The sequence below is a fragment of the Sorghum bicolor genome, chromosome 3 (assembly GCF_000003195.3).
Source record: "Sorghum bicolor cultivar BTx623 chromosome 3, Sorghum_bicolor_NCBIv3, whole genome shotgun sequence".
In the NCBI taxonomy this organism is placed as follows: Eukaryota; Viridiplantae; Streptophyta; class Magnoliopsida; order Poales; family Poaceae; genus Sorghum; species Sorghum bicolor.
The window spans coordinates 2861222-2879095 of NC_012872.2; the positions used below are offsets into that span (position 1 = coordinate 2861222).

Below are 17874 nucleotides of genomic sequence, written 5' to 3' on the forward strand. Positions count from 1 at the left end.
GATATGCACTGATCAACATACCACCAACCATATCTCTTTCGGACGGGAGATGCCTAACTGGGCTAAACCGGTCTACATAATACAACGGTAAAGGTCGAGGGGTTATTTATACCTAAGGTGTCGGAGTTGAAAGGATAGCGGCGCAGTGGTGAGTTGACGCAGTGGCGAGTCGGTGCGGTGCAGGTAGAGTCGCAACGCCTAGGTGCTCCGACTCCGCTCGGACAGGTCCTGCTAAGCAATAGAACAAACAAAACACCATAAGTAAAAAAATTCGACAGAACCTCCCCTGTACGGGGATGTTTCAAAACCTGCAAGAAAATAGCTAGCCGGCTCGATGGCCGGCGTCCATAGTCGGGGCACGATGGCCCACACATCCCCAATCCCGGCACGAAGGCCGTTAACCATATACGTCAATCACATCAAGGGCCCAATGACCAAAAACTTAGTTCTTTACCAAGTTTCGTCTCCGGAGAGGTTGCACGTGTCGGACGATGGAGCGGCGGTGCTAGAGAGACGGCGGCACGGCTCTCCTTCCTCCTTCCCTCCTTCCCTTCTTCCCTTCTCCTCCCGGTCTCTCCCTTCTCCCTTCTCCTACTGGCCTCCCTCCCTTCTCCCTTCTCCTCCCGGCCTACCTCTGCTGCCCCCCGCTGCCTTCTCTGGCTGCAGCGCGCGGGGGAGGGCCGGGGTCTCGGGCCACGGGGGCGCGGCGCGCTGGCCGGACCGGGGCGCGGTTAGGGGCGGGTGGGGCGCGGAGAGGGCCGCGGTGGCCGGGCGGCGCTGGCCGGAGCGGGCGGCGGGGCGCGGCGCGGGGCGCTGGTCGGGCCGGGGCGCGGCGCGCTGGCGGGCGGGGCGCGGGGCAGGCCGCGGCGGCCGGGCGGCGCGGGCCGGAGCGGGCGGCGGGGCGCGGCGCGGCGTGGGGCGGCGGCGGGGCGGGGCGCGCGCTGCGCGGGGAGGCGCGCGGCCGCCGGCGGGGTGCGGGGGCCGGGCGGGGCGGGCGGAGGCGCGCGGCCGCCGGCGGCGGGCGGCGCTGGGCGCGTGCGTGCGGGGCGGGCGGCGCTGGGCGCGTGTGTGGCGTGTGTGTGCGGGTGAGTGCGTGTGTGGCGTGTGTGTTGTGTTTTCTTTTTTTTTGAGTGAAATGCAGATTCGCCAAGTGCCAGATCGGCGGCACTTGGCGAAAAAGTCTTCGCCAAGTGCCAGATCGTCGGCACTCGGCGAATGGAGCGCGTGGGGCCGGCGTTCATTTTAAACGAACGAAAACTTCGCCAAGTGCCACGTGGCTGGCACTTGGCGAAGAGGGTGTCTATGGCGGCCTTTTGCATGGAAGCCCTCTTCGCCAAGTGCCACGTTGCTGGCACTTGGCGAAGACCTCTTCGCCAAGTGCCAACCCTAGCACTTGGCGAAGTCAAAAAATTTTTTTTGAGTTTTGCTCCCAAATTTTTTGTGGAGGTTTAGTACCATATATTTAGTAACTTGTCAACGTTTGGTGCATTTTGAAGTTTTTTTTCTATATTTTTTCATTTAGTTGCGACTCGTTGCATTTTTTCCGACGAATTCGATTTGAACTGTAGGTGCATGCAATAATAGTGTCCTATGGTTACAACATTGTTATTCTTGCTTGTGTGGGTGGAATTAGGTCAAATCCAAGTCCTGGCACCAAATCTCGATGAGCGTGCTAGCGGGGCAACGCTTCCGAACGTCCGACGTGCAAACTTGCTCCAAACTTTTTCAAATTTTTACCATAGTCTTCCCATACCATATCAAGGCATGTGGAGAAGTTTCGTGGATTTCAGAGTTCATTTGATTTTTTTTATAATTAAAAAACCCCGCGCACGCAAGTTGGAAGCGTTGCCCCGCTAGCATGCTCATCGAGATTTGGTGCCAGGAATTGGATTTGACCTAATTCCACCCACACAAGCAAGAATAGCAATGTTGTAACCATAGGACACTATTATTGCATGCATTTACAGTTCAAATCGAATTCGTCGAAAAAAATGCAACGAGTCGCAACTAAATGAAAAAATATAGAAAAAAAACTTCAAAATGCACCAAACGTTGACAAGTTACTAAATATATGGTACTAAACCTCCACAAAAAATTTGGGAGCAAAACTCAAAAACAAAAGTTTTTGACTTCGCCAAGTGCTAGGGTTGGCACTTGGCGAAGAGGTCTTCGCCAAGTGCCAGCAACGTGGCACTTGGCGAAGAGGGCTTCCAGGCAATTTCCCCGGGTCCTCTCTTCGCCAAGTGCCACGTGTATGGCACTCGGCAAAGCCTCGTCTTCGCCAAGTGCCAGACGGAGGCACTTGGCGAAGCCGGTGGCAAGGGATGGGGATGGATGCCGTCAGGCTTCGCCAAGTGCCTTTCTTCGCCGAGTGCTTGGCACTTGGCGAAGAGGCCATTTCGCCAAGTGCGTTTCTTCGCCGAGTGCTTGGCACTTGGCGAAGCCTTCTTCGCCAAGTGCCCGATTTTTAGCACTCGGCGAACTCTGGGACACTTGGCGAAGCCTGGGTTTCCTGTAGTGCCCTATTTTTCTCTCGTGCCCTGCTAGCTAGCTTCCGGCCGGATTCCGAGGCACTACCGCGACAGCACGATCCGCGCACTAGTCGTGGAGTACGTGCGTGTGTGTACGTACGTGTGTGTGCTCCGGGAGCGGGATCGGAGGTAGCTACCAAAACTTGCCAGACCAGACGAGACGAGAGACAAACGGTCAATACCGGAGCTAGCCGGGGGAACAGTATAACTGGTTCAAAGTTCACACACAAACACACACACACACGACCGGTTTTGCTCATGCACATTTACCTCCAGGAAAGATAAGTAAGACGAGAAGCTTATTAGCTAGCTTTCTAATATATTGACTCGATCTACTTCATTTTACCCCGGCCCATTAGTCGTCGTTCTTCGTTGCTATTTGGGTCTCTACTGATGCGTGCCGTAATTAACGACGATTATTACTACCAGCTCGTAGTAGTAGTAGGATTCATACGGGGCCGGACACAGTCACCGGTCCGTGGTCCACCTGCCGAGCTAGTAGCGCTAGCCGCCAGTGCGTGCCTGCAACGACGACGTTGGCGTGGCGTACGTACCTGGTGGTGCATGCTGCCCATAAAATATATATGTCTCCTCCGGCCGTGGACGACTGCTACGCCATGGCGCGCCGCTACACGTACGGTGACACTGACAGAGGTTGGTAGCACGCGTACTATGGCTCCAGCCGGGCTACAACTACAATCGTCTGTCGCGATCCATCGCCATAGCAATTCTCTGCAAATTGCAAAGACCAACGCCTCTACGTCAGTATCAGAAGATCGTTTTCAATCATTTCCGGCTCGATTCCGAAGTATGGTGCGTGTAGAAATACAAAACTGCTAATCACCGCGCGCTTTCCTCCTAAGCCCCCAAAACGTACTACTCCTACGATGTACTACCTCCGTCCAAAAAAAGATAATATAATAGTTCTCGGATTTTGATCTATGGAAAATTATAAATGACTAGTAGATCTTTAGTAACTCTCTTATCAAATTCCCGAAAGCCATTGCTCACAAAATTTTGAGATTATTGTCTCGGTGGAAGAAACTGTTGAAGCTGGAGAAGGAGAAGGAAGATGGAGGACTCAATCCTGAAAAGATGCAAGAAGGCTTGAAGGTGTGGTGAGCTGACTACTTGGTTAACAGGTTTATTACAAGCTACTAAATGACAAACGAATCTGAAGGGTGGTTGTGATTCTAAGAGAAAGTCTGGCGTGGTGATGGTTATGCTTCAGAGGTGTTCAAGAGGTTCTTTAATTTTGTTCATAAGAGGGGAACGCTTTTTTCTAGCTTGTAATGCGTAATGATAGCTATCGTTTAGCTTAAAATTTGTCTTTTTCTGATGTAAGCTTAGTTGTCTATCCTGTTAATCTTTCGATCGTGTTTGTGCGCCGAAACTTTGTAAAGCTGGTATCCCTAGCACTACCGTTTATGCTTTCAACATAAGCAAGACCAAGGCCTTTAGTCTAAAAGAAATCTCGGATTTTAAAGAGTCAAATAGTCTAAACTTTAATTAAATTTATATAAAAAAAATAAGTATAATTTGATTAGTTATAGAATATATTTTTATAATAGATTTATTTAAAAATATAAATGGTAATACTATTTATTATAAATTTGATCAAACTTGAGTTTAGTTAACTGGCATGGATACTATAGTTTCGTTCTTTTGTAGACAGAGGAGGAGTATCACTGATCACTGTATCAATAATGCGGATACGAAGAAGGAAGCAAGAAGAGAAGAAAACAATCGAATTACTTTTCCTTATCGGGAGGCCAGACAGAGAGCTGCAAAACCATCCTTCTTTCTGGGCTTGTTCGAATCATACTCAGTCGGCCCAGTAAGCCCGGAAAGAAGAATGATATTGGGCTGGTTCAGACAGGCCCAATATCAGACTCAATTCCATTCATCTTTCTGGGCTTTCCTCCACCACATCAGCCCAACGGCCCAACAGAACAAGCCGAGCACGAGCGCACCAGAGCAGAGACACAGGTAGCAAAGCACAAGCGACTTTATTCCCCCAAACAATCGCGTGCACCGCACTCCGCACCGAATCGAAGCAGCGGCGATGGCGGCGGAGAAGCCGGCTCCGGTGCGCGTGCTCTACTGCGGCGTCTGCGGCCTCCCCGCCGAGTACTGCGAGTTCGGCCCCGACTTCGAGCGCTGCAAGCCCTGGCTGCGCGCGCACGCGCCCGGCGTCTACCCGGACGACCTCGTCGCCGCTTCCTCATCCGGTTCGTCCCGCGGCCCTTCCTGCCTGCCTGCCTTCCCCTTCCCCTCTTCGCGCTGCCGCCTTGTCTCACATGCATGTGCTTGGTTGATCTGCAGGCGGCGGCGGCGACAAGGACGTCGACAAGGTCGGGGAGCGCCTCCAGGGCGTCGGGATCTCCGACGGCTCCACTAGCGCCGCAGGTCCGTGCCCGCCTTACCTCGTGCTCTGAACCCCCACTGTGCTTCCCGTAGTCGGTAGGGGCTAAGGAGAATGGTGGATACCGACTTTCGATCTGGCGATGCTATTGGAAGGGGGGCGAAATTGATCTCTGATCTCTGTGTGCTGCTCATGCTCTGTCGTTTCAGGGGATGCTTCTGCTTCTAAGCCCGATGAGGTGAAACGCCTGCCTGGTGGTAAGCTCAAGAAAAAGGTTGGTCCTCTGCATTCACTACTAAGAATTCACCTCATTATTGCTAGCCTGTGCGACATGAATATACTGTTCAAAGTTAGTTTAGAAATTCAAGTAATCTTTCGTGACGGTATTATTCCTCATTGAAGTGGTTTTAGATAACCTCTTGTTCTATGCTGAATCTTCGGTTGATTTAGCGGTTTGGCCAAATTAATGTCTTCATTTTATGATATGAACTGCTGGTGAGCTACTATCTTTCTGAGTTTAGGCCACTTAAGGTGTCTGTAGGCAGCATTCTTCGTTTGTGGTACAATGAATTTTGTTAATGATATTGTTCCTTTCCAATTGCAGGAGAAGCAAGAGGTTGTCATTGAGAAGATTGTCCGCAACAAGCGCAAATGTGTGACTGTGGTGAAGGGACTTGAATTGTTTGGTGAGTTGTTTTCTGAAAAGGAAATCTTTTATGAGTGAAATGGTCATTTCAAAGTACACTAGAATGGGTTGCTACATGTATATTAAATTGAACCCTTCTAGAAGTTTTGGATCACAGCTGTTTTTTTCAGTATAATGAAATGATTTTGATTATATGTTCTTCCCTGAACCTCTAGGTGTAAAGCTGAGTGATGCTTCGAAGAAGCTTGGGAAGAAGTTTGCAACCGGAGCTTCTGTTGTTAAGGTACCCTGTCCTGGTTTGTGATGTTATTGTAGTTTTTGAATTTGACAATTGTTGAATCAGATTCTTCTCTGTTCTCTTCCTTAGGGCCCAACTGAGAAGGAGCAAATTGACGTGCAAGGGGACATATCATATGATATTGTGGAGTTCATTACAGATACATGGCCTGATGTAATTCATCTCTGCATTTTATTATGTTTTATATCTTTTATTGCTTCCATGTATGTAAGTTTTCTGATACTGTGTTGACCTTATGATTTCTGATACTGTATCCACACAATTCATTTGGTATCACAGCACACAGCAGTATGTGGAAGACATCACCTAAATACTCTATGTAAAACAATTATATTTGCATTGAGGAATGAAACAGATTTAGTTAAGTAATCTACTTCCAGACTTGGTGCTCGGTGATTGGAATAGGAATTAAAGAACCAAAGTACCATTAGGTTATCTTGTTTCTGGAATGTGGTTAAATGGAGGTGGCAGATATAATGAGGTCGTCCATGGGTTTTCCCTGTTTAATTTTTGTTCTCTACCACACTGCTTGAAGTAGGAAGGAACATCACTCTTTTTTCTTAGTTCATTGACGCACAAACACTAAGTGTTCCTTCCATAAATCTTGCTTGTAGTAGAAATTTTAGTGAAAATATACTTATTTTTGTGATGTTGCTGTACCTTTTCTTTGGCTAATAAGGAAATGTTACTGTACCTTTTCCATAAATAGAGAAGTGTTGCTGTACCTTTTTTTTTACTAATAATTCAGATGGCATTTTCTCTTCTCTAGTGAACTATGACTCAAGTATGTGACAAGTAGCCATGTAAAACTGTTGAAAATGATAATCCTTGATTTCTGGGAAGTTTGTGTGCATAATATGATTGTAGCACCTGTGCTGGTAATGGTTAAGAATATTATCGCTTTCATCAGAAGCAGTTGTATTTTATTATTGAGTTGCCATTGCTTTTATTCTTTGTCAGGTACCTGAGTCGGCCATTTTCTTCATTGAAGATGGAAGGAAGGTTCCTGCTGCTTGATGTCATATGGTTTATAAGGCGCAAGACCAATGGATTTACAAATATAATACAGACATAAAGTAAGGGCATGGTTGTTAAGGCATGTAGCGGTCATACCAGTTCGTCTCTTGTTCGAAGTCATGGACTGTTGTTCCAGTTTTTAGGCATAGTTCACAAATGGCATTTTGTTTACCACCGTCCTTCTGCTTCCATGTATGAAATCAAATCTATGCAATTTCCCATTTACTGCAAGTGTGATGTCTGTTGTGCAATATGTTTCGTCCAAAAAAAATTGTGGCCTGCCCCTTCGATAATACCCTCAGTTGAGAAATGTCGCCAGCACGGCAGCGTATCTATTTATAACTAGTATAGTGCCCGTGCTAACGCTACGGCTTTTTTCAGAATGCACATGAAAACAACTAAACAATGATAGTTTTCTACAGTTTAAGTCTCATGCAATTATATGTGACCATACATATAATACAAAAAAATACTCATGCATAATGAGACATAATAAAGTCATGTCTCGCATAGTATAATTAACTTATTTAATTTGAAGCACGGGACACATTAAGATAAAAAATTGAAAAGGCATAAAAATCTATAGCCGGCAACTGTACAAGCTGTGATTAGAGCTAGTTAACCCAGCAAAAGTTGAGGCGAGTTAGTCCTGACGGCCTTCACACCCCTTTCCATCCTGACGGTCTTCACATCCGCAAGTCAGTACACAAGAACATTAAATAGAAAATGCTTTTAGAGAGTCTGACGGATGAGTGCAACTGGTGAATGCAAAGTCCAAACTTGTTCTACAAAACAATAAAACACATGAATATTAGATTTAGTCAGAGAGGAACTGCGAGCCTGCACCACTGTTGCATGAAAATGAGGAGGCTAATATCAGTACTAATAGGCTGCAGCCCTACGCCAATATGTTGCAAGCAGCATTCATGTACTATATCAAGCAATTGAATATGTATATCGAAAATATTAGTCAATTGGCTATAAGGTAGGCAATAAAAAAATTATCACTGACCCACCATACAAATTCCATCATAAAAAGCTGAATAAATAGTGCAATTTTTAGTACATCAAAAATAAAATTGATCTTGATATCATAATAATTCCATTAGCAATCAGCAATACAACAAGAACCTTCCCACTACTTTAGAGGGATGCCTTCCAACACGAACTCTAGGCTAGCATGAACTTCAATTAGCTTGCAAATAACTCACCCTTCATTAATATCGATAGGTTTCCTATCATACAAATCAAACTCTCTTGCATGCATACCTATATTTTTACAGTATAAAAAAGTTTACCCACCCCGTCATGGATCCAGACCAAGTATTAGCTGGTAAATTACTAAATTGTACTAACATAGTGGAAATGTCATAAGATAGAAGAAAATAAAGTAGATCAACCCAGGATTAAGTTCTAGTTCATGTATTCTTGACCAAGTACAGGAAGCATTGACATCTTATAAACTGTATCGTCAAATATTTAACCTGAAATGCAGAAATCACATAATTGTATACTGAAGAAATGCAGAAATATTAGTACTACAAAAAGCAGAGTTCTAATTGTCAGGACAACTATTCAGTGTAATTCAGAGTTCCACCTTTAATGTCTTATTTTGTGATTCTTCTACGTACTGTCACTTATCAACACTATCCTTGAGCTGGTTTTCACACAGGGAAAAAGGAACTACATTTACATGCTTGTCAAAAGTGTAAGTGATTTATAGGAAGGAAACTCCTAATACAAGAAAGCCTCATGCAATTCTGTAACCAGTCAAACTCACATAGACAGTAGAATTGCATTTTTGTTTCCTATCACTTCGTATATAAACTACTTAAAACAGGTTAGTTGATGCATATTAGAAGAAGATGCATGATGATTATTGAAGATGGAGGCATACCATGCAGCATGCACATATCAGACCAGCGTAGACCCTCTTGTCTGTAACTCTCGGCAATCTGGAATTGCAGCAGTGCTTGTACTGCAACATTGGAACTGCTGGCCAAGTAAAGACTGAAACACCAAATAAAAAACAGAAATCAGTAACACAAGTAAAAACTTGTTTTGGTTGAAATGCAGAAATCACATAATTATATACTGAAGAAATGCAGAAATATTAGTACTACAAAAAGACAAGCAGAGTTCCAATTGTCAGGATAATTATTCAGGGTAATTCAGAGTTCCACCTTTAATATCTTATTCTGCGATTCTTCTACATACTGTTCAGAGGTCGTTGCCAATCCCCAGTGTGCCTGCTACAGTAACATACAAAATAAGATAAACATTATAAAAAAATAAAATGAACAATCAAAATATCATTAAGATTCAAGGAACAAAACCCTGCAAGAAAGCCAAGAGTGTAGGTGTGTATTTCAACTCCCAAACATGAGACAAGCCGTTGATTTCTGAAAGTTAAAACACTTCAGTAGTACCAGTGCAAATTTGAGGCCAAAAGTACCAGTGCAATGCTATGTTTCACTGTGAAAACAAATAATTTAAAATGTGTTGATTTTATTATCACATATTAGCCATCAATTTTGGCACTTCCCAACATGTTTGAACTCTGTAGCATCTCAATCCTGCAAGACCACAAAATATGACAAGATGCTAGTTGTAAGATAAGAACAAAAGATTTAAAACATTGAGCCTCTCTGTCATGAAGGAAATACATGTAGCTCTAGTGAAAACACAGTTATCCATAAGCTTTGGCTTTATATGTTGTAGGGGTGATGGTAATAGTGATCGAAAACATACTCAACTAACAATTTCTCTATTGCCATATATTATATTTGTCCATATTAGGGTGGGTTAGAATTCAGATTTTGTGTCAAACCTTAAATACATGGAAACTGACATCGTTAAAGAATATATGGTTTACAGAACAGAGAGGAAGCGAGCAAAACTTGCTTCTTTCCTAACTCTACAAAATTAATCAATTATTCTTCAGGCTGCAAACAACCAACAAACTAATGAATCAGCCTAAGGTGGAGAAAAATTCCAAATCACCTAGAAAGCGAAGCAACTCACCTTCTCGATCTGTTCCGGATCTGCAGGAGATTGTCCAAGGAGAAAAACAGGCCGTGATCGATGGCATTTTCCATTGTCCCAGTCCCCGTGGGTGTCGGCGGCCTTTGCCCTCTTGCCGTTTTGTCCCGTACTGGCAGCCGTTGCCCTGTTGGCCCTATCTGTATGCACCAAATTAGGATGACGCGAGCCTCCACGAGTGGGAAATCCGGCAGAGAGAGAGAGAGAGAGAGAGAGAGAGAGAGAGAGAGAGAGGAGCAAACCGATCAGACGACGGGAGGTCAAGCAGAGCGCCTAGCGGTGTAGAACACCGGCACCAGCCCTCGCTAGTGTGGGTAGGGGGAAGCCGGGAAGGGGGCAGCCGTGGCCACCAACGGCGCACCGCCTGCGCCACGCCGTACCGGGGCCGCCAACAGCAGGGGCCACAGCCGTGGCCGTCCGAGTGGTGCCGGTGGCGGCGAGGACCTTCAGTATGGGCACCGGCAGCGGAGGATCTAGGAGGGCCGCCATGGCCTGCTCGTGCCAGCGCGCCGCCTGCGAGGGCGCCGTCGCCCTACGGCCGCGCCTCCTTGGGACTTGGGAGAGAGATGGAGGGGTATGTGAAGGGAGCAGGAGATGAGGAGTCGGAGTCACTTCGGGAAATAAAAAATTACATGTGCAGGAGGTGACGTCGGGGAGAGACCGAGAGAGGGAGTTGCGCGTGGGGTCGCTGTGGGATGGGAGGAGTGATGAGCTTTGATCCAAACAATTTGGTCCGTTGGATATGAGTGAGTAAGAGAAATGAGTGATTAGAGTTAATCTTGTCCCTTAATTTCATAAGATAGAGCTTTCTGGGTGCAATTATCTGGGTGTATTGAGTGGAGTTTATGACTATAGTAGTGGGTTATGGGGTGCATTTAGCTAAGTTCTCAACTGGTGGATTATATAGTAGTGGAGATTAATTCTCTCTCCGTTGTACACTCTGCTAATTAAAAAGTATGCTTATACGCATACAAACCCCAATTTCCTCCCACACGATTCTAAATACACGAAGCTATTAAAAGGAAGAGGATGGCTGCCTGGGCTCCATGGTGCGCCTGTTAAACATGAACCGTGTATTCCAAATTGTAAGCGAGTTTGTCCGCTTGGATGAAAAGATATAGCTAAAAGTACTGTTCGTTGATTTTATCGTAAGAGAAAAACATTGTTAAATGGTACTATTTGTTGATTTTATCGTGAGAGAAAAATATTGTTAAATGGTTGGCAGATTTGAAGCGAACATGCTCAAATTGTCATAAATCAAACCTTTCTAGCTTTTGACAAAATTTATATAAAAAAGTTATTATTGTTAATAAAACTACCTGTTCAGGTTTAGGAGCAAGAAAGGAAGATGGGCCTGTCATACAAGGCTGCACCTCTTATGGCGGGCCTAGGAGTATCTCCCTGTCACGAAGGTTCTTGTTTTAGTTTTACTTTTAGTAATTTCTTATATTTTTAACATCACAAGGTTATTATTTTCTTAGATTAACAATGAATGATTTTTTTTTTTTACTTTAGACGGTCGAAACTAAGAACTATAATGAAATATGCAGAATACCTAGAAATGGGAAGATAGATTTTGTTTCTTGTTTTCATTTTTTTTTTATGAAAATGAACTTTTAGTAACCAGGTATGGTATACATGTCACTGGCCGACTTGTGAGGGCAACCTTTAAATTGTTGCAAGTAAAAAAAATAAAAAAAAAACAAAATATAGACGCCTATGATTTGGCCGAAAAAAAAAGGCGCACTGCCAGGCCGCTGCTGTGCGCGCGAGCAGGCTGCCGTAGGGACGGGCCAAAAATTTGGCCCTACTACACAGTTCACACAGTTTCGTTTTTTTCTTTTTCCAGAAGCTAATTTCGATGCATTTTGAATGTTTTTGTATAGAATTTAATGTTTTTCTCTGTATATTTTTTTATCCAAAGATAATTATATTCAGATAACAGTAAAGTTTTTTTTGTACTAGCTAGCAAGCTAGCTAGATTCTTGAGGACGCCCTCATGTACGGAAGCTGCAGCATGTCTAAGATGGGATCAAATTGGCGTAGGTCCAGGTGGCCGAATAGTCATAGAAACGTGTTGCTGGAGACGGATTGCTCTACAGTCTTTGTGATGCTCCAGCCTCCAGGAAGGGAAGCCCCGGCAGATATATGGTCGCTACACACCATTTCATTGGTTATTATTGCGAGCTTCGGCGAAATAGGGAGAGAGAATTCAATAAATTCCCTGCAGGGCAGTCCAAAAAAAGGGAGAGAGAGAAAAACAAGTAACTCATGAGTTTGCGTCAAATTAAGTCGTGTGTCACTATTTTTATCAAGATCTGGATTGTGTTGAAGCTCTGCTGATCTGTCTTCTGTGTAAAGACAATGATGATGACTTGTTAGTTTGAACAAAGCTCTCTCCTTTCGGGGGAAAAAAAAGAAATAGAAGGAGAGAGGTAGGGGAAAAAAAGCAGTAGAGGTCGCAAGCAACCAACAATACCTCGACGTTAATATTGGGCCTGATGTGTGGCCCAGTTTCAGGTGCGAGCAGCCACGCAACAGCTGGACTGCCGGGGACGTCGCACCAGCAAGAACAAGAAGGAACCCCAGCTTGGCTACAACACACAAATAGCATAACCGCCACACCACAAGGACGATCCAGCGTATGAAAATGATGCAAGCAACACAACTAAGCAAGCAAAGGATGTCAGATGTCACTGGCTCACTGCATCGCTTTCGCTCCGGTAGTTAGTGTGACGGTGATTGCTGGGGTATCGTAAGCGTGTCTGCTTAATTACTGCTGGTGGTGCTGGTTGGATTTGGACGCCAAATATGACGTGGACGCCCATCACATCAGCACATGTATAGTCTCCAACACTATAGCTAGATACTACATGTAATGCTCAGCTTAATCACCCTAAAAAAACTTGGGCAATAACTAATGCAAACATCTGGTTGACTGTACCAAACATTAACTACTTAACAGTAATTCTCTCTCTCTCTCTCTGTGTGTGTGTGTGTGACTGTGTGTGTGTGTGTTCCATACAAATTACAAAATCCATTGAGAAAGAAAAGCATACATGTGTCCCCACCATGCATATATATACCCTGTGAAGCAGGGAAATGCTCATGTGATACAATACAAGTGTGTACGTGACGACCGAACGTGCTGGACAGTGGACCAGAGTGCATGCATGACAAGAGACCGAAGCAAAGGCTTTGCATGGCTGTTGCCCAGTGCCCACGGATATATGGGAGCCTGCTATGAATTTGTACTTGCTATGTTCATTGAATTCTTGGCAAGGACTAAGAGATGGGAGGCAGGAGCACGAGATTAGTTTCTTCTTCCATTAATTTCATACGTGGGCTCAACTACCTCCTTCAACACTGCATACATTGTCTCAGTATATAGAGTGAGCCTGGCTACTGGCTATTTAGTACTTCCTTCATCAAAAAAAGAACCAAATTCTCATTTCTCTAGGAGTCATACAATTTTAACTTAGCGAAATGATTGTGGTGGAGCCTGTCCATCTAGACATACTCAAGTCCTCGACTTTGATACGAGTGCTCGCATTTTTTTTGAATTAATTTTAGTATTTAACAACATTATTCTTCCAATAATAAGCTACATGTCCCTCGTGAGGCGCCTCAAAGTTGCCAATTCAACTCTGTTCCTTGGATTTGCTTATAAGGATGCCCGCGCGCGCATTTAGCGATGAGTGTGACTCGTGGTTTTGATGGTCTACGGTTGTATTAGGTCTCTCAAAATACAATTTCAACTTAACTTTTTTTATATCAAATAAGTACCATTAGATTTATTATAAAATATATTTTCATATTAAACCTATTTGGAGACACAAATGTTGATATTTTTCCCAATAAAATCAGCTAAATTTGAAAAGGTTTTACTACTCTCGATTCTAGAATTGCACTCCTTTTTTGGATGGAGGGATTATGAGTATTTTTTTAACGCAAAAGGGATTATGAGTATTAGTATTATTTTTTCAAATATATAAAGAAATATAATTAAAAAGGTTAGAAGCTTAGTACTAGTAGCGATACAGTTAAGATGAGCCGGGACCAGTTCTTGCGTGAATATTTTTTAAGTGAAGTAATTAATATTGATCGAGCATATATAATCCTTTAAGAATTTAGCATACTCCTCCTGTTCTTGAATAAATCAATTTTTAGACTTATCTTACTTTTATGTTTGACTAAATTTATAGAAAAAGATACAAACATTTGTGTCACCATATTATGAAAATATAGTGCAGGATGCAACTAATAATACTAATTTGGAGTCGCAAAGAAAAAGATACTAATTTGGTGTCTTGACGCTCTTTTCTATAAATTTATTTAATTTTTTTAAAAAGAGTTTGATTTAAGACAACTATAAAAATTAATTTTTTTAGAGGTGGAGAAAGTATTATAACTACTCTCGGAAGCGACCATAGAGTTAGAATGTACGTGCATTCATAAATTGACTCCGTGTATCTGCATCCATATATATTTATTATGAATTACACAGTCATTAGTTCATCCTTCATCTCTTGATGTATGCATGGGCAAACTATGGGTTCCACAATACTTTCGTAGCTCCAGGAGATTTGTGAAAAATTAAGGACCGGTGAGACGGTGCACGGGCATACGACCATGCCCATGCCTGAACAGTGAACACAGCGAGATTGGGAAGGCCTCTGCTCTAGCAAGCTCAGCTCATGCCAGTAAAAAAAAAAGGGGCCAAATTAAGCAAGCATCCGTAGACTTGTTAATTGTTAATTGCGTGCTTGATCCTAGAAGTTTCTACCCAGGCTCGTATCACGTGTCGATATTATACTACTGCTACGATTCCTCTGCAACTTCAAGGATGCAGGTCAAGCACAGCAGCCAGTGAATTTTCACTTCCTTTTTCTGTCGGTGTTTCAAGACAAAATTGCACTTGTCGAGTAATTTTTCGCTTACCTTTTCTATTAAGGGGTTTCGGTTAGTAGGATTCCAACCAGAAATTAATTCAGCTAATCAAAGATTATACAAATTAGGCCTCGTTAGTTTACAGTAGTTCCGACCAAGAATGAATCCTGATGCATGTGGCCTATACAAATTACAATAATGTTCCTAGCTAGAATATTTCTATGGCTTCATTCCCCTTCAAACGAACAGCCTCTTACACAATCTAGCTAAGAATCATTCCAGGACACCATCCCATGTTAACCGAACAGGCCCTAAGTAAGTTGGAGCTAAAGATACAGCTTTTGCTACTTCTGGAGTTAGTTTTAACCGCAAACATTGGCGCCATGTCTTAATCATCTGCATCTCCAGTTACCGGCCGGCTTCTCTGAACTCAGAAGAACACAACGGTGACGCTACTTGGCAGATTGATCCTCCTGTAGAAACAACAACTCAAGTGACGGCATCAAGATGCACTAGATTGCTGGGTGGCCTTTGCAAGCAACAGAGAACATCAAGTACAGTGTTTTGGGTTCCATCCATCCTTGCCGATTTCGTTCTATCCGAGCCACCAAAAACATGGCAAACAAAATGGCAACTCTGGCTTCAAACCAACAGTTTGCAGAGCTGTTGATGCTTGGCAACTGGCCTTTATTTGAGCACACAATTTTTCTAAGGCAAGTTTCACCAAACCATTCTTTTTTTCCTCGACGATGTCTATGTTGTACCGAACTGTGGGCAAGGTTTTCCGACGATATTTTACCCAACGCTTGACAAGGCAAGGCATCAGCACTGAGTTGACTTGCCCAACCAAACCTGATGCTACTGCACTACTAGTAGAATATACACTATACTTGTACTACTAGAAAATATTACAGTGATTACTAACCTGCAAAATGCTCCTTGTTTAGCAATTATATTAGCAGAGAAAAAATTCGCGGGAAAAATACCCGCTACCAATCAGGTGAAGACGAAGAGGACAAGCAAAAGCGGCAGCGGCAGCAACAGCAAATGATTTGGTGAGATCGAACCATCATCCGTGAGGTGCCCTGTCCCTTTTCCCTCACCTTCTCCTTCTCCTCCTCGTCTTCCCCTACCCTCGCCTCGCGCGCCTATAGATCTCTCTCCTCCATTACACCTCACCGCCAAGCTCACGGAGTCGCAGTGACACCGCAGCTTCCAATTCGTTCCAAGAACCACCCCGCCCCGCCTGCGGTGCGGAGCTCGTCCGTCCCCTGCGGCGCGCGGAGCAGAGCAGAGCAATGTCTTCCAACGGCAAGCCCACCCCGCAGCCCCCGGCAGCGGCAGCGGCCGGCAACGGCGCCGGAGCGGGCGGCCCGCCCAAGATGTACCAGCGGCCCATCTACCGGCCACAGCAGGCGCCCGCGAAGCGCCGGCGCACTGGCGGGCGGTCCTGCCCGTTCAGCTGCTGCTGCTGCTTCTTCTGGACGGTGCTCGTCATCCTCCTCCTCGCCTTCCTGGCCGCCGTGGTGGGCGGCGCCTTCTACCTCCTGTACCGCCCGCACCGCCCGGCGTTCACGCTGACCGTGGCGCGCGTGACGAAGCTGAGCCTGTCGTCGTCCGCCACGGCGCCCGCGCTGAGCGACGCCATCGACGTGACGCTGACGGCCAAGAACCCCAACAAGAAGCTCGTCTACCTCTACGACGACTTCACCGTGACGGCCGCCACGGCCGCCAACGCCGTCCCGCTCGGCGAGGCGTCCGTGCCCGGGTTCACGGCCGACGCCGGCAACATCACCGTCATCAAGGCCACCGTCTCGGCGTCCGCGCTCACGGTCGATCCCACCGCGGCGAGCTCCGACATCAAGAAGTCCGGCGAGTTCCCCATCACCGTGGACCTGGAGACCAAGGCCGGCGTCAGGGTGGGCGGGCTCAAGACCAAGAAGATTGGCATCCAGGTGCACTGCGACGGCGTCAAGGTGGCCGCGCCCGCGGCCCCGCCCGCGGCGCCGGCCGCCAAGAAAAAGAAGCTAGGGAAGGCCACGGCGGCGGCCGACGCTCCGGCCCCCGCGGCGGCGGCGGAAGCGCCGGCACCTGTGTCCGCCGTCGACGACGCGCCGGCGCCGCCCGCCGCGGCGACCACCGTGGCGCGCGTGTGCGAGGTCAGGATCCGGGTCAAGATCTGGAAGTGGACCTTCTAGTCACGTCGCCAGCCTCCGAGGGGCCGCATTGCAAAATTTTTCGGGTTAAAAAAAAAAGGGGAAAAGTGGCTTTGCTTTTCACGTCGGATGAAGTTTCTCCAGTCCAGTAGGAAACCCAAGGAAGCAGAATCGAATCAAACGCCGGCCGCTGTAAATTTTTCGTGTTTGAAATTTTACCAAATTTGGCGGGGGAGGTCGGGGTCGGAGGAGGCGACGAGCTGAAAGTCAGTGAAAGGAGGAGGCTATGCATTCTGTTCTGCAGTGTGAGGCTTGAACGATTTGTTCTCTTCTCTTTTATTTTTTGTAGTGCCATTTTTTTTTATTTTACATTCATCTTCTTGTTGGTAGTGCAAGTACGATTTGGTGGTTTGTTACTTTTAACCATGTAATCCAAAGCATCCGAATGTATAATTTGTAGTGACATGCAATGTAGTACTGTACTCTCCCCATTTTTGTGCTGTGTGTTTGTTCAATTTGCATTTGCGGATGAAGTGACCCAAACTCTGTTCTGGATTTCCAACTTGCCAATTTGCAATCAGCAAAGCAAAGTTGTTGTGCTAACATACTACACTCGCGAATCGCGATTAGAGAACCTGGAGGGTGTCGGTGAGCATGTTGTCGAGGGTGTTTGACTAATTCTACGAGTGAAATAAAAAAGATAGTACTACTATTAAATCATTGCGTTGCCTTTTTCATGTGAAGGACAGTAGGACACTGAGGCTGAGGTGCAGGTGCTGCAACTTGTTGGATCGGAGTAGGCCTTGTTTAGTTAAGAAAAAAATTCTGTCTTCGGCTAAATTTTTTAGGCCTTGTTTAGTTCCAAAAAATTTTGCAAAATAGGTACTGTAGCACTTTCGTTTGTTTGTGACAAATATTGTCTAATCATA

General features: G+C 45.3%; 2 protein-coding genes and 1 long non-coding RNA gene across 5 annotated transcripts; 2 read left to right on the forward strand and 1 right to left on the reverse strand.

Moving 5' to 3' along the window:
* LOC8084342 (translation machinery-associated protein 22) lies at positions 4532–7110 on the forward strand. The gene is made up of 7 exons (XM_002454962.2): positions 4532–4762; positions 4857–4940; positions 5106–5170; positions 5501–5582; positions 5758–5825; positions 5910–5993; positions 6801–7110. The coding sequence occupies exons 1-7, from the start codon at positions 4597–4599 to the stop codon at positions 6855–6857; spliced, it is 606 nt and encodes a 201-aa protein (XP_002455007.1). The 5' UTR covers positions 4532–4596; the 3' UTR covers positions 6858–7110.
* On the reverse strand, positions 7301–10502 carry LOC110433967. Of its 3 annotated transcripts, XR_002451422.1 has the most exons (5): positions 10142–10500; positions 9882–10039; positions 9041–9433; positions 8755–8867; positions 7301–7642 (listed from the first exon to the last, which is right to left on the reverse strand). It is a non-coding gene; the product is annotated as an uncharacterized LOC110433967 (long non-coding RNA). The 3 variants fall into 3 exon arrangements; XR_002451421.1 differs by having other exon boundaries at positions 9041–10035; positions 10142–10502; XR_002451420.1 differs by having other exon boundaries at positions 9041–10039; positions 10142–10502.
* On the forward strand, positions 15726–17440 carry LOC8082832 (NDR1/HIN1-like protein 6). The gene has a single exon (XM_002454963.2). The coding sequence runs from the start codon at positions 16088–16090 to the stop codon at positions 16985–16987; it is 900 nt and encodes a 299-aa protein (XP_002455008.1). The 5' UTR covers positions 15726–16087; the 3' UTR covers positions 16988–17440.